This window comes from Neocloeon triangulifer, unplaced genomic scaffold (assembly GCF_031216515.1).
Source record: "Neocloeon triangulifer isolate White Clay Creek 2 clone unplaced genomic scaffold, ASM3121651v1 ptg000014l, whole genome shotgun sequence".
Lineage (NCBI taxonomy): Eukaryota > Metazoa > Arthropoda > Insecta > Ephemeroptera > Baetidae > Neocloeon > Neocloeon triangulifer.
In genome coordinates, this window is record NW_026775556.1 from 17221530 (window position 1) to 17235853 (window position 14324).

At 36.6% G+C, this 14324-nt stretch overlaps 3 protein-coding genes across 7 annotated transcripts; 2 read left to right on the forward strand and 1 right to left on the reverse strand.

Moving 5' to 3' along the window:
- Positions 1-452: 452 nt before the first annotated feature.
- LOC132201079 (sortilin-related receptor-like) lies at positions 453-12597 on the reverse strand. 4 transcript variants are annotated; one of them, XM_059626975.1, is made up of 9 exons: positions 12438-12597; positions 2704-2887; positions 2246-2389; positions 1921-2097; positions 1338-1546; positions 1069-1285; positions 853-956; positions 623-791; positions 453-562 (listed from the first exon to the last, which is right to left on the reverse strand). In XM_059626975.1, exons 2-9 carry the CDS (start codon positions 2786-2788, stop codon positions 546-548), a joined length of 1122 nt encoding a protein of 373 aa, XP_059482958.1. In that variant the 5' UTR covers positions 2789-2887; positions 12438-12597; the 3' UTR covers positions 453-545. The 4 variants fall into 4 exon arrangements, with proteins under 4 accessions (XP_059482958.1, XP_059482956.1, XP_059482957.1 ...); XM_059626973.1 differs by lacking the exon at positions 12438-12597 and adding an exon at positions 4096-4208 and having other exon boundaries at positions 2704-2884; XM_059626974.1 differs by lacking the exon at positions 12438-12597 and adding an exon at positions 4096-4179 and having other exon boundaries at positions 2246-2377.
- Positions 6728-7997, forward strand: LOC132201096 (monocarboxylate transporter 10-like). Its single transcript, XM_059627005.1, has 4 exons — positions 6728-7165; positions 7217-7357; positions 7401-7626; positions 7681-7997. The coding sequence occupies exons 2-4, from the start codon at positions 7268-7270 to the stop codon at positions 7788-7790; spliced, it is 426 nt and encodes a 141-aa protein (XP_059482988.1). The 5' UTR covers positions 6728-7165; positions 7217-7267; the 3' UTR covers positions 7791-7997.
- Positions 9549-14323, forward strand: LOC132201078 (monocarboxylate transporter 10-like). 2 transcript variants are annotated; one of them, XM_059626971.1, is made up of 7 exons: positions 9549-9806; positions 10929-11080; positions 11134-11397; positions 11452-11607; positions 11667-11807; positions 11862-12087; positions 12132-14323. In XM_059626971.1, the coding sequence occupies exons 1-7, from the start codon at positions 9602-9604 to the stop codon at positions 12146-12148; spliced, it is 1161 nt and encodes a 386-aa protein (XP_059482954.1). In that variant the 5' UTR covers positions 9549-9601; the 3' UTR covers positions 12149-14323. The 2 variants fall into 2 exon arrangements, with proteins under 2 accessions (XP_059482954.1, XP_059482953.1); XM_059626970.1 differs by having other exon boundaries at positions 12145-14323.
- The last annotated feature ends 1 nt before the right edge of the window (position 14324 follows it).

The window sequence follows — 14324 nt, forward strand, 5'->3', positions numbered from 1 at the left end:
AGTCGAGCGCTCGACTTCCCCAGCATTGGGGGGCATGGGCAAGTCTCTCCTGGCGTTTGCACAAGGAAAGACTTACCGCATTCCCTGCGACGCTGGGGATCTGATCATCGCCACAGGCCGGACGTGCTTCCAGGGCTAGAGTGGGACTTGTGATGCAGGTCATTGCAAATGTATCACAGCCGAACTCTTGTCCTGGAATCACGCTTACAAGCGCCTTGATTTGATTCAACTGATGCAGACATAAATAAGTTCTCTTGATCTGAAGAAGTGACTTATCCTTGTTGGAAATTTGTTATGTTAGAAACAATTTTCAACAAGGATAAGCCCAGTTTTCATTTCTCAAATTGAGCTAAAACATCGTGCTAATAAATGCCAACAAATGGATTTAATTAATAAATTTTTCCAATCCTAATAATTTCAGCTCTGAATATGATCATGGGAAAAAATAGACATTTCTTGAAAACTCAATTTTTCAACATTTTAATTCTCTTAAATTTACAATAATTAAGGCAAAACTTATAAATTAATTAATTAATTGTATATTCTCATGACGTTGGACACTCTGAAAAAGAAAAGCAGATTTAGCTCGCGTTGGGATAAGTTCAATTTAAATTTTGCTTACTGCAAATTGCACACTGGTCCTCGTCAGAATTATCTCCGCAGCCATCCCTCCCTGAGCAGACCACTGCTGAGGACCGGCACCTTCCATTGGCGCACCTGAACGGGCAGTTGGCAGTATTTGTGACGCCGGGTATGCCTCTTCCTCTTTTCCCTCGGCAAACCGACCTCAACTGTAATTACAGAAAAAATTACTGAATTTTCACAAGTCATAAGATTGAAGGAAATCTGCACCTCATCACTTCCATCAGCGCAACCCTTGACCGCGTTGCAGAGTTCGTACTCAGGCAGGCACTTCGTGTCCACTCCTCTGCACTTCAGAGTAAAAGATGGACAAGCTAGAATCGATCATTTTATTAATTTATCATTTTACAATTAATTTTATGGAATTTTACAGCTAATTGTCAATAAAAGTTGAGGGAAAAGTTAAGTAAGTTATTTCACACATACTTTTTTGTCCATGGCAGCCCATTTCGTCCTCGCCACCTTTGCAGTCGTTGACCCCGTCGCAAAGGGAGGCTCTGCTGACGCAACCTCCGCTCTTGCACTTGAAACTCAGGGGTGGACATTGCGGCCCATTGCAGCCGTCCTCGTCCGAACCGTCCGCGCAATGCGCCCGACCGTCACACACGAAAAACCAACTGATGCACTGCCCAGTCGCCCTGCACTGATTTTTTTTTTGTCAATCATTTTTCCTGCTGATTTTTTTTTATTCATACCTGGAAGGTGCCAGGGTAGCAGCCGGTGTTGAGGGCGCTGCAGTGCGGAACTGCCGAGCCGTTGTTGGACTTGCAATCGCAAATCCCGTTCAGGCAACGCGAATTTGGGTCCGAACTTAAGCACTGCGAGTCGGAAATGCAACGGAGACCCAAACTAACAGGGGTCGTGACGATTAGTGATGATGTGTCGACTGTTTCAACTTCAACAACTGAAATTATTAATTGTGCAGAATTAATTGACGAAAAAAAACATTAGTAATTTTATGTGGTATTAATTGAGTGGACAAGGTTTTAAAAATAATTATTTGCAGAATTTGGAGAAATCATTGAAACTTTGATAAACAAAAATACCGATTTTGTGGAATACTGCCATGGAAGATCATCATGAAATTTAACATACATAGGTGAAATTTGAGTTTTTTTTTCTGGGACTTCAAAATTTTCTGTCATCATTTTCAATTTTGAGAATTCTTTTAGCTGTGGCTATATTTTTTTAGTCAGTTTTAGAGGCCAAGGCAAAATAATAGCGGATGTTAACTTTATGATATTTATGACTGGAAAAATTGAAAGTGGCAAAACGTACTGTCATTATTGTTGTTATTATTGGCGGTCCTTGGCAAGCATTGGACCCCGAGCTGCCGCGATGCAGGCGTGCAATGGCACCGGCCGATGACATTGGGAATGATGTAGTCACACGTCGAGTCCGAATCCCACAGCCGGCACTGCTCCTCCGAGTAACAAATTTGGTCCAGTTTCGCCGCTTTTTTGAAATTGAAAAATTGGCAATTTATATTAACGTGCAAAAAAAGAATATTGTGGGAATTCTAAACAAAATTAATTTTCAAAATCGATTGAATAACTATAGTGAGGCATAATATATATAAATATAAAATATAAGTAATACTCACGGGGGAGACAGGCGTGCCGCTTGAAAGGGATGAAACCTGCATCACACCTACAAGAGCCGTTCACGCAAGAACTGTTTTCCACTCGGTCTTTACATTGCGAGTCAAGCAAACAGTCAAATCCAAGGAGACTTGCTGAAATCGGAACTTAAATTCAAATTTTCTAAATTGAAACAGAAACTGCTGAAGTTTAAAATTAATTTCATTTACTTAACAATGATTTTTTTTAAGAAAGATATTTATTATTATTTCCTTATTTTTTAACGTTACCTCATTGACGATTTAATTGAGGATCTCAAATTGTCAAGTACATATTCAAGATACGAGGAATGCGAATGATTCGCCTTGTTGGCTCGCTCGACCCGTTCTTATTCAGGCGCGCGCGTCGACGGAATAAATTGTGTGCGATAATGATTTGCGGCGTGTCATATAATAAATATTCGCACGCCATTAGGAGGTACCTTGTATGCAGGTGCTTCTGTTGAGTGGCACGTGATGAGGCAGACATTCGCAGCGGCCCTCGTCGCACATGACCCCGCCGGACATTTCCAGCGTGCAGTCTTCGTTGTTGTGGCACCGCGAGCCGAGTTGATGACCTCTCGCCGGACACCAAATTATGCTCGCCACAACAATTAGCCACAACTGCTGCAAATCGAATACAAATCAATTCAAACCTGAACCGTCTCATTATTGAAAAATGCCTTTGTCTAAAGTGGATGATATAAAAAGCACCACATTCGTTTGAAATCAAATATATATGTGATTAAAATTCAGACTACGTTTCGTTTCGGAAACCCCCCTAAAAATGTCTTTCCCTCCTGGCTACGATCCAAAATTATACAGTCCTCAATGGCCAATCGTGAACACATTTTGAAAACTCTCGATTCCTTTCGTTTTTCTAGAGAGTTTCTAAAATTATTTAACAGATAAAATATTGTCAATTGATGATGGTAGAAAATTTTAAAATTATTTAAATAAAGGTTTAAGTGAATGCTGCTAACAGCAAATTGCAAGTAAATTAATTAAAAATATTGATACAAAATATTTTCCAGCATACATTTTGCTAAAAATATTGAAAAACTAATAATTTACATAATAAGTGTTCGAAAAGCAGCTTTTTTATGCGTTAAACGTTGTTTGTTTTTTTACCTTGAAATTCATATCATTCTAAATATGATTATTTTGTAAAACCTTTTGCCCCTAAGAATATTTAATTTACAAGCAGCTACAAATTATAATGATGTACTAAAAAAATTTTGTTTTATCATTCCTTTGCGTTTAGAGCGATTGCGAGTGACATTATTTAAAATTAAAACAACTTAAATTTATATGAAAGTTCAAAAGATTGAAACCTAAATATTTTTCAGATTTTTCTCGTAACAACTAACAAACTCGTGAATTGAAATTTGGAAACACATGAAATCCACCTCGAGTGTTACCATTCAACTTAAAAACATTTCTTGATTTTCAAAAGGAGCGCAAATACCACAATTAATTCTCTAAACTTTTATGAACGATATTGAGCTGAAATATCCTAACCTGAATTATTCTAGAAAAAATTCACCTGCACCTTTAATTAGAGAGAGCAACGATAAAAACCTATAAACATACAGTTGTGAATGAGGGCGGTGCAGCGAGATAAGAGGAAGCCCTCATGCTCTCTCAATGAGCATAACGAAATGACAAAATTTTCTCTCATCGATCAAAGCAGAGAAATCAAAAGCTTCGAATTGACGTAAAAAGGACTGGTTATATATAAATTTGGCAATAGATTGACGCAAAATCATGTCAAATTACTGCGTATATGATTTTGAATTGGCGAAATTCGATTAGAACGGGTGGAAATTTCTCACCAGAAGACGGAGGACGGCCATGGCTGGGATGCGTGCGGCAAAATCAGGAGCAGCAGCACCTCTGGAAAGCGTTTTGTGAGTGGCGTTCCCATCGTGGTAATGATCGACGACGAGCCCCACCCGCCCTTATTGGTATGCACGGGACGAAGGTGCGCACATCTGACTGACTGACGAACCTTCTACAGGTCCAAGGCAGTCCTAGAGTCGAACAATGACGATGCGTCAGCACCAACTCTACTAACCAAAACGGTTCCGAGCAACCAACGGAAGATTGTCAATTTAATTTCCAATTGATAAAAATAGAATGGGAGGCACAGTTATCTCATTTTTCAGTTCTTTGATCACTTGATCAGATCATAGACGGAAAAAAGTAAAATTATTAAGCTCAGAGACTGAACTGAAAATATAAATGGGACATTTGTTTGAATTGATTTTATTCAGACCTGGGAAAGTAAAATTTTATTAATATTTTATACTTCTGATAAATAAATTCAAAAATATTTCAAGCTTTTTGAAGTGCTGATATTCAAGAGCAACAGTAAAAAACCCATAATTATGTCAGTTCCCAGAAAGGTAAACTCTGTTAAAACATATCATTTTGTTCAGATTTTGTTGATTTTCTTTATTATTCTTTTTTGCTTCACTGTAGACATTGATGCAAAGAAATATAATTTAATTTTCCACGCAAAGAAAAGATTTTTAAAAAAATCTGTTTTCTCAATAAATAACGCCAAGATAAAATGTGCATACATGTATAGATGGTAAGTAAAAAAGTACTCCTCATATCTTGCACTTGCTTATTTTCAGAACGTTTAAAGTAAGTACAGTATCACTTCCCGGAACAGTATGGGCATGTTTAGTGTGATAAAATTCAGACTGAAAACAACTGAAAACATGTAATTAAATTTGACTGACATGACTTGAAAAACTGAAATGCGTTATATTTCAAAAGTATTGATAAAAATACGACAAACGTGGCCATCGTCATGCAACAACTGTAACGTGCAAAAAATTCATTTTTAATGACATTATTTTTTGCATAATATTGAAAATAAATTTTAGCAAAAAAAAAAATATGAACAAATATATTTTCCATATTTTCTTTGAAAATAATTTTTAAATAATAGGAAATATTAAAATCAATGATCATAATTTATTATGATATATTCAAAACAATTTTGACACGGCTTTCACATTTTCTGCCACGGTCAGCATCCTGAATTACAAAAACTGATTGTGAGTCTCGGAAAATCTCCACAATTGATGGGTCTCGTCTCTCATTTTGTCTGATTGGAGAGCGTCGTTCAATTGCAATTTATCTTTGTATTAAATCAACCTGTGTAATTCTATTTTCTACAGCACCTCTCTTAGTTAGTTTTGTATTTTTTGTAAAAAAAAAAGAAGGAAACAACACCTCCTATGAGGCTCTACCTGATGATTATCTAGGTGAAAGAAAAGTTCCACTTTGTCAACGAGCACTGGGAATGTTCTGGTTGCAATGGTATCTATTGTAGGGTGATTTATTATCACAGTAATATTTATTCATTTTATTTCTTTGCAAAATTTATGTAACTAAAAAGATGGTCCTAAATTGTGCTTGTAAGAGATACTAACATATTTTTCTTTCAAATTCAACCATTCGTCAAAAGGTAATTAAAATTTTACTGATTATTTTAGGTGCAAGGTGCTCTAGAAATAGCGAAAGGGTATACACGTGCGGCGCGTAAGGCTGATAGCTTGCGCTTCTAGCTGGTGGTGGGGCCGTTAATTGTTTAGGCAGATATTCTCAAATTTTGGCAGTGTAATTTTACGAAGGAAGAGTTTGACTATAAGTAGGCAAGGTGCTAGAAAGCGATTCGATTTATAATAAAACGGCGGAATAAGTGAACTTTTTTAAAGATTCTTTATAAAGGTGACTATAAATTGAATGCATACAAAATTGTTTACCCTCTTTTCCCATTTCTAAACGGTCGGTTCTGGTTTTATCCCCTATCAAGGAAGTGGCTGCTTGGAATGGATCCTAATGTGGAAAACGAAACTGTGCCCAAAAGCCCTTGGGCACCGGCTGACGGCGGATTTCGCGCGTGGTTTGCAGTCGTTGCCAGTTTTGTAATTCAAGGACTGGTTATCGGAATTAATCTTTCGTACAGTGTCATTTACGTCGAGCTGCAGAAAACTTTGGATTCTGTGGGAGTCACCGAAACGTCTTATAAAACATGTGAGTTTGCAGAAACAAATAAAAATTTAAAAAAAATCTAATATTTTATTGCAAATTCAATTATTTTCAATTTCATCAAAATAAGTTAAAACATTCATTTTCTCATTAATAAATTTTTTTAATTTTTATCAATATACAATAACAGGACTTCTATAATTTTCTATTTATCTTTTCAGCCCTTGTTGGCTCATTGAGTCTTGGAATGACCTTTGCTTTTTCTGCATTGGCTGGCATCCTTGTTGACAAGTTGGGCTACAGAACAGTCTCGATCCTCGGCGGATCTCTCGCACTGATCGGAATGCTCGCGTCATCTTTCGTCGTTCAATACGCAGGATTAAACTATTTTTCCACAAATACAAATCCTTATTAAACTATAATTAGGTCGAAGCGCTTTACTTTACCTACGGAATTTTATTCGGCTGTGGCGCTTCCCTTACCTTCAACCCTTCAATCTCCGTTTTGGGGCTGCATTTCAAACGCAGAATAGGCTTAGTGTGTGGAATCACGGCAGCCGGTGTTTCAGTTTTTGCGTTCATTTGGCCGCCGGTGCTCGCAGCCCTGATTCCGTCCGTCAGATTGGACTGGACGCTTCGGGTCATCGCCCTTTTAATGAGCATCATAATTGCAGCTTCCTTCGCCTACACGGCTTGTTTAATTTTTTTTCATGCATCATATTTTATTATTAAAAAAATATAGGTCCCAAAAGGAGCACAAGTTACTAGAAATGATGACAAAAAATTGAAACTTGAAGCTTTTCTTAATGTGAAAATTTGGAAGAATAAAAAGTTTGTCATTTGGACGGTTGGAGTTCCGTGTGCCTTGTTTGGATACTTTGTCCCTTTTGTCCATTTGGTATGGGAAAAAAGGAATATTTTGTATTTTACTATAAATTAAAACTTTTAGGTAAAATTTGTGTCAATTTACTTCCCGGCAGAGGACGGAAAAACCTTAGTAATGTGCATTGGCGTCGCTTCGACTGTAGGACGGGTGGCGTTTGGACTTCTTTCTGACCACGAGAAAGTCAACAGAGTTTTGCTCCAGCAAGTGAGAAATGAATTAAATATTTGTTTTTAATTTTTAATGCCAGATTTCACTTTTTTCGATTGGAGTTTTCACGATGCTGCTGGTGGCAGCAAATGCTTGGGTTTACATGATTTTGCTGTGCCTGGGCATTGGTCTAGCTGATGGATGCTTCTTTAGTCTGCTCGGCCCAATCGCATTTGACCTATGTGGCCCCGAAGGTGCCGCACAAGCAATTGGGTTTGTGAACGCACTAAGCGCCATTTCCGTCACTTTAGGCCCAACCATTGCTGGTATCAATTTAAATATAGCGATTTTACTTTGTTCTCAAGAATTTTATTTTGCAGGAAAACTGTTCGACCACTTCAATTCCTACACTGTTCCGTTCCTATCGGCAGGGGCGCCTTTGATTCTGGGTGCTTTGGGGCTTTTTGCAATTATGTGTGTTAAAAATTGACTTCTGTCTTACATTTTTAAATAACAATCATTACATAAATAATTATCAAATTTTTATGGTAGGCATTGCTTTAGAAATTGAAATTGAAATAAACAGTTCTGATTTAATCATAAAATTCATCAACACTGGCGTGAAGGTATATTGGCCACCATCTATGTTTATGAGTTAAAAAAAAAATGAAAGAAACCGCAGCTCTACCTCTGGTAGTTTTGGTCTTTTTTTAAAGTTTTTAATAAGTTTAGTATCAATTTATTATAATTATACTTTAAATAATAATACAGGTAAATAAAATAGCTAAACGTGTTATTAATTTATTTTAAACGCTTAAATTTTTCGTAAACATTGCAAATTTAATCAAAATTAAGAAAACATTGTCCCGTATAGGTAGACAATAAGCAAATCAAGACTGCAAAACAAAACACACTGCTCAAAAATGTAAAGCGCTCGGTACCACACTGGAGTTAACGACTGAATTTAGGCAGCTCGCACAACTCCTCCGTTGAGCCGGTTGCATATTATATTTGTCTGGTAAATACGCTTTTCCTTCGTAGGATGTTATACTGAGGGCAAGAAAAATGTATGAACAACCACCGACCTACTTTGGGGTTATACTTTGGGGTCACAAGCTAATTTTTTTGCTATTCAAGTTGCAAGCAATGCGTCTCTGTGTTTATCAGGTTTTGCACTGGATAACTTTTCAAACATACTTCCTGTGCTGCAAAGCCTTTGATTTGGACAAAATTGTTAAATTATTGTTGTTTATTTTTCCAAATTGTTATATCACCTTGTTTACATTCAATTGTTGAAAACAATTTATTCGAGAGAGTGAAAAAAAGGATTGTTGGAAAAAACGACGCATGTCCATAACCAACGTTCATTATTTTGCACTTGACGCTCCAAAGCAACGGTAAAATGCCTAGCCGCTTCCGGTCTGCCTCCGCCAAGAAGAACTCGAAGCCTGCAGGCAGCAACCTGCAAGGTAATAATGCAGTCGGCAAGATGTGGAAGGACGTGACCCTCACAGGGAAGATCTGTGCCGTTGTGATTTTCGCGATGGCAGGTTTGAGAAGAATCCGCTGATTTTGATCAGAAAGGCCAGAGGAACTCTGCTGAAGAACGATCTTGCGATTTTATTTATAAAATATCTTGTTTTGACGTTATCGTTTTCAATAAAATATGTTCATTTTCTTATAACTGTATAATTTGCACGATTGATTTATTTATTAACAAATTTTTTTTCGTTTGACGCAAAATATTGAGATCTTAAGAAGATTTCGAAATTAGTTTATTCAAAATACATATTTACATTTAATTAATGCAGAGGTGCAATGTAAAATGCATAACAATTTATTTTTATTTATTAATGGAAATATTAAATAATTCAATCTGCTCATCAGCCACGAGAAGGCAATAAAAATAAGTAGGGTGGCACAACACATGCACCCACGCAGGAATACGAGTTCATAATCTGCTATTAAACCTATTTTCTCTCAGCTTAAATAATATACGTAAAAAAATATATTCAACATAAAGACCGACGGATTAAAATTGTTTAATAATCAAAAAACTTCAAGCCGATATGATTGTTTACATTTATAGCAAATCGGATCACTGTGTCCCTGTCCCCAAATTTCAGGGCGCTCTATTTTTAGAATCTGCATATAAGAAAAACGGCGAACAAACACGTGAGGCGCGTAAACATTTTGCTGTAAACTTGATGCAGGTGGTGGGGCCGCGATTTGCTTGGGCAGAAATGCAAAATTGTCGGCAGTTTATCCTTTAAGAACAAAGTGGCTGCTCAGGTGCTAAGGATGGATCCCGCAGCAGCAAACGAGATGGTGCCCAAAAACCCCTGGGCACCGGCTGATGGTGGATTTCGCGCGTGGCTCGTGGTTGCAGCCAGTTTCATAATTCATGGACTGGTTTTTGGAATCAATCTTTCCTACAGTGTCATTTACTATGAGCTGCAGAGAATTTTAGATTCATCGGGCGTCACGGATACGTCTTATAAAACATGTAAGGTTTGCGAATATAACGTTTTCGAATATATATTATGATTATGTGTATTAATTGTTATATTTTCATATATATTAACCCTCTTCTGGAAATGTGTATTCTTAAAATTATTTATTCTAATCTGTTACTGCAAAATTTATACACACCGGATTGTATAATAAAATTTAAAAACTTTTTTTAATTTCTATTATCTCCTATTCTCAGCAAAGAAATTGTAATTTATTATAATTAGTTCGTTCAACTTACGCTATGCATGCTTATTTTTCAAATTTTTTACTATTATACCGGAAGCCCTAAAAAAAGTTAACCAAAAGGCACAAAAAGAGAAGCACGTACGCGGCTAAAATCGCAGACCACCCGCGAATCCCAGCACACGCAGACACAGTTGATTTATTACTTCCAACGCCTTGCAAGTAAAGTCCCTTTGATAATATGGGCAGCTAAAAAATTATGATCTCCACCTGAGGAAAGCTTGTGAAATGCGTAAACTTGAAAAAGTGTGTAACTACTGTGATAATCGTATCTTTACAAAAACAAGTACGATATATTACATAATTAAGCAACTTCTTCTTTGCGTACACGTTGTTTTCCGAGCTCGTGACATTAAAGTAAAGTAATGTTTTAAAAAGGCTAATTAAGCTTTTGGGAATATATTTGATTAAAAATAATTTAATAAATATCTCTGTGATACAGAAGCATAAAAATGCATGATGCATTGGCAGCAATTAATAAATAAATTATAACAATGTTAAAAAATTGTTTAAAAAAATAATGCCTAAAATAATTAACCCTTTCATGAAAACTGGAAATAAACAATTAAAAAAATTAGCGTCCACAGGGGATAATGGAAGAAACTTAAGAATATCGTGCATTGGTATTGCTTCATAGCCATGTGACAGGTTGAGTGATGTTGACTAGCTGCTTTCTGATCATGAGAAAATCAGCAGCCATTACAGAAAATTCTACTCATTCTATTTTTATTTAATTTATAAATTTCATATAAGTATTTTTTTTACATACAAAATAATTCTCCTTTTTTTGTACCTCAATTGTGATTAAATACTTGAAAATATTCCAATTGTAACTGTCTATGCAATAATATTTATTAAATGTTCCTTTCAGCCCTTGTCGGCTCATTAAGTCTCGGGATGACCTTCGCCTTTTCTGCTCTGGCCGGCATCCTCATTGACAGATTGGGCAACAGAATGACCGCGATTATCGGTGGGTCTCTCGCACTCATCGGAATGCTTGCGTCATCTTTCGTCGTTCAATATGTAAAATTTGACCAATTTGACCAAGATATAAAATTATTCAATTCTATAATTAGGTCGAAGCGCTTTATTTCACCTACGGAATTCTATTTGGTTGCGGCGCCTCTCTTTCGTTCAACCCTTCCCTTTCCGTTTTGGGGCTGCATTTCAGACGCAGAATAGGATTGGTGTGCGGAATCGCGACGGCCGGCGCCTCGGTTTTCACTTTCATTTTGCCGCCGGTGCTTGGAGCCCTGATTCCATCCATCGGACTGGACTGGACGCTTCGAGTCGTTGCCCTTTTAATGATAATCATTATTGCAGTTTCCTTTGCCTACACAGTTTGATTTTGTTTTAATTATATTTTATTTAAATAATGTTGATCTGTAATATAGGTGCCTGAAGGGGCTAATGTTGGCAGAACGGAGGAAAAGAAACTGAAAATTGAATCTTTTCTTAACGTGAAAATTTGGAAAAATAAGAAGTTCGTCATTTGGACGATTGGAGTTCCTTTTGCATTTTTCGGATATTTTGTCCCTTTTGTCCACTTGGTATGGGAAATAAAAAGGATTTTTATATAATATTTAATTAAATGCAATGTAATTTTTAGGTGAAATTTGTATCAATTAACTTCCCAGGGGACGACGGAAAAACTTTAGTAATGTGCATTGGTGTTGCTTCAGCCGTGGGACGGGTGGGCTTTGGACTGCTTTCTGATCACGAGAAAATCAACAGAGTTTTGCTACAGCAAGTGAGAAAAACAAAAATTGATTTAGTTTAATTTTTTTAAATAAACGAATTTCAGATTTCCCTTTTTTTGATTGGAATTTTCACGATGTTGCTCGTGCCAGCAAATGCTTGGATTTACATGATATTGCTTTGCCTTGGCATTGGTCTTGCCGACGGATGTTTCATCAGTCTTATCGGGCCCATCGCGTTTGACTTGTGCGGTCCCGAAGGCGCCGCGCAAGCGATTGGATTTGTGAACGGAATTAGCGCAATATCCGTTACTCTAGGTCCTACAATAGCTGGTAACTTAAATTATCCATAATAGGTTTTCTTATTGTTTTGAAAGTTCATATTTCCAGGTAAAATGTTCGACCATTTCAATTCCTACACGGTTCCATTCCTGTTGGCAGGAGCACCTTTGATTCTAGGCTCACTTGGGCTTTTTGCGATCATGTTTATTAAAAATTGAATCACCTTACAGAATGAAATTTGATTAATTTCAGTTATATTATCAACAACAATTAGATTAAAAATTTCAGTTTTGTGCTTAAAACGATTGCTTTGCACGGAAATAAATAAAAATAGAAAAATTTGATGCTTCTGGTGAGACTGGCAAGGGTAAAACACCTGGATAAAAAAAATTGAAACTAACCTGCTGCTTTTCGCTGGGAACAAAGCCCAAACTGAACTCGGCCGATGCGTGTCGCCGGGCTGGACCAGATTTCCTCTTGTTATCACCCAAAAAGTCTTCATTTCAACCGAATTTTGAACAGAAAATCGACACACGACATGACTTGGCACATTGCAAACAATTACTGACTCCGCCCACTTAATATCCCTCCGATTCGCACCACTACAGAAGGGCGCGATTGCAAAGAGCACTATTTTGCTGCAGGCGGCGCTTCCCAATTCCCAATTCATTGCATGAGCAGCACTTGAGTTGAGCGTGAGCGTCCCAGAAAAAATTAGTCTGTTTTTTTTTTTCAATAATATGTGGCACAAAAGAAAATTAAATCCTGAATACAATTAAATAAATGATCCTCTGTGAAATAATATTTAGGCAATGAAATGAACTTTCTTTGCGCATTTGTCAAGTTTCAGAGTTTCAAATGCGGATAAAAAAAGACACCATTTGCACAGATCCACATGTATAAGAAAAAAATTTTGTGTGAAGAAAAAAAATGTAATTTTCACTCTAAAAATTATGAAATGAAAATTATTTGAGTTTCAAATAATTTTTTATTATATTAACACCCTACAGGACAAACTGAGACAAACTTTCATCATACAAAGGGAAAATATAAATTTTGATACATTTTACAAACCAGAAAAAACGGGAAATAGAAGAGGAACAATGTCAAAAATTTATCAATTTTTTTGTCACAGTTTTGGCGGAAAGATTTTGTTTGTTAATTTTCGTATTTTTTTTTATAAGTAAATTAAGAAACTTCATTAGTGGAATTCTTGCACGCTGTAAAATTTCTGAAATTTGTTGATACAATTTGCGTAAAATTGCCCCGAGCTCCTTGTTAGTCGACATTTTTCAGAACATAATATGATAAAATTAAACACCTCTTTTATTGTTTACCCGAGAGTGCATAACAGGCGATCGCCGTTTATCAACAAGAAAAGCGCTTCTTTTTATTTATGATTTCAAGACAATTTAAAAGGGCTTAATAAGAGCGCTGTTTTTCATTGTTCTCTTATAGCTAAAAGGTCACGAGGAATAGTAGATTCCTTTTCTGACCCAGGATTTGGACTCGATACCCAAAAAAAATGTCTTTTCTGATTTATCTTTTCCAATTATCATCATTTTTTTTTTTTTGTAAATTTGTGCAAACAATGCTTTAAATCAACAATAAGACAATCAACAATAAAAATTATGCAATATAATTCAAATATATACAATTAAACAATCAGAATCTTTTAAATTGTTGTTGACACTAATTGTATTTCATAAACTTTCAAATTTCAAGCACTTTTACTAGAAGAATTCTCTTTGATCGTCAAAATTTTGAAAATGTGGACCACCAGCAACCAGCAGCAGCAGTTGCCCATTCCTGAGGTCGATCACCGAGATGTCCGTGTCGCTCTTGCTGATTACCGTTCACTTCGAGGAGTTGATGAGAATATGGCGCACACGATCCACTTTGTCACCACACAAGATCCGAGGCAAGGCTCCATCAAAGGACAACTCCTGCACATAAGTTACAGCGTCGGCTTAGATGGCGAGGAATACTCAACAACCTTTTCTCTCCAAATCAACGAACGAAACTCCACCACCAAAGTCCTCAAGGAGATAATGTTTCATGCTGCCTACCTGCCAAGAGTTTTGAAGTTTTTCCCTCTCCATGCGTCAAAGTTTCCAGTCCAAGAAATGTATCTAGCCCGAAGCTGTGATGAGAAGTCTCTGCATCACTATTTAACACATTTTTTCAAGTCCAGTTCAGCTGCTCGAAGGCCGCCGTCAGCTACTGGCCGAAATAATTTTGTGTGAATACAAAAATTGAAAAAAAAAATGTAATCTGCGCTACAACAA

Excerpts from the sequence above, each read along its gene's own strand:
- LOC132201096 (XM_059627005.1), top strand. The coding sequence starts at position 7,268 with ATGTGCATTGGCGTCGCTTCGACTGTAGGACGGGTGGCGTTTGGACTT. Across the intron at positions 7,358-7,400 it reads ACAGAGTTTTGCTCCAGCAA|ATTTCACTTTTTTCGATTGG; the intron begins GTGAGAAATGAA and ends TTTTAATGCCAG. Across the intron at positions 7,627-7,680 it reads TTTAGGCCCAACCATTGCTG|GAAAACTGTTCGACCACTTC; the intron begins GTATCAATTTAA and ends TTTATTTTGCAG.
- LOC132201078 (XM_059626970.1), top strand. The coding sequence starts at position 9,602 with ATGGATCCCGCAGCAGCAAACGAGATGGTGCCCAAAAACCCCTGGGCA. Across the intron at positions 9,807-10,928 it reads GGATACGTCTTATAAAACAT|CCCTTGTCGGCTCATTAAGT; the intron begins GTAAGGTTTGCG and ends TGTTCCTTTCAG. Across the intron at positions 12,088-12,144 it reads TCTAGGTCCTACAATAGCTG|GTAAAATGTTCGACCATTTC; the intron begins GTAACTTAAATT and ends TCATATTTCCAG.
- LOC132201079 (XM_059626972.1), bottom strand. The coding sequence starts at position 4,116 with ATGGCCGTCCTCCGTCTTCTG. Across the intron at positions 2,888-4,095 it reads TGGCCGTCCTCCGTCTTCTG|CAGTTGTGGCTAATTGTTGT; the intron begins GTGAGAAATTTC and ends TTCGATTTGCAG. Across the intron at positions 957-1,068 it reads GGGCTGCCATGGACAAAAAA|CTTGTCCATCTTTTACTCTG; the intron begins GTATGTGTGAAA and ends GATCGATTCTAG.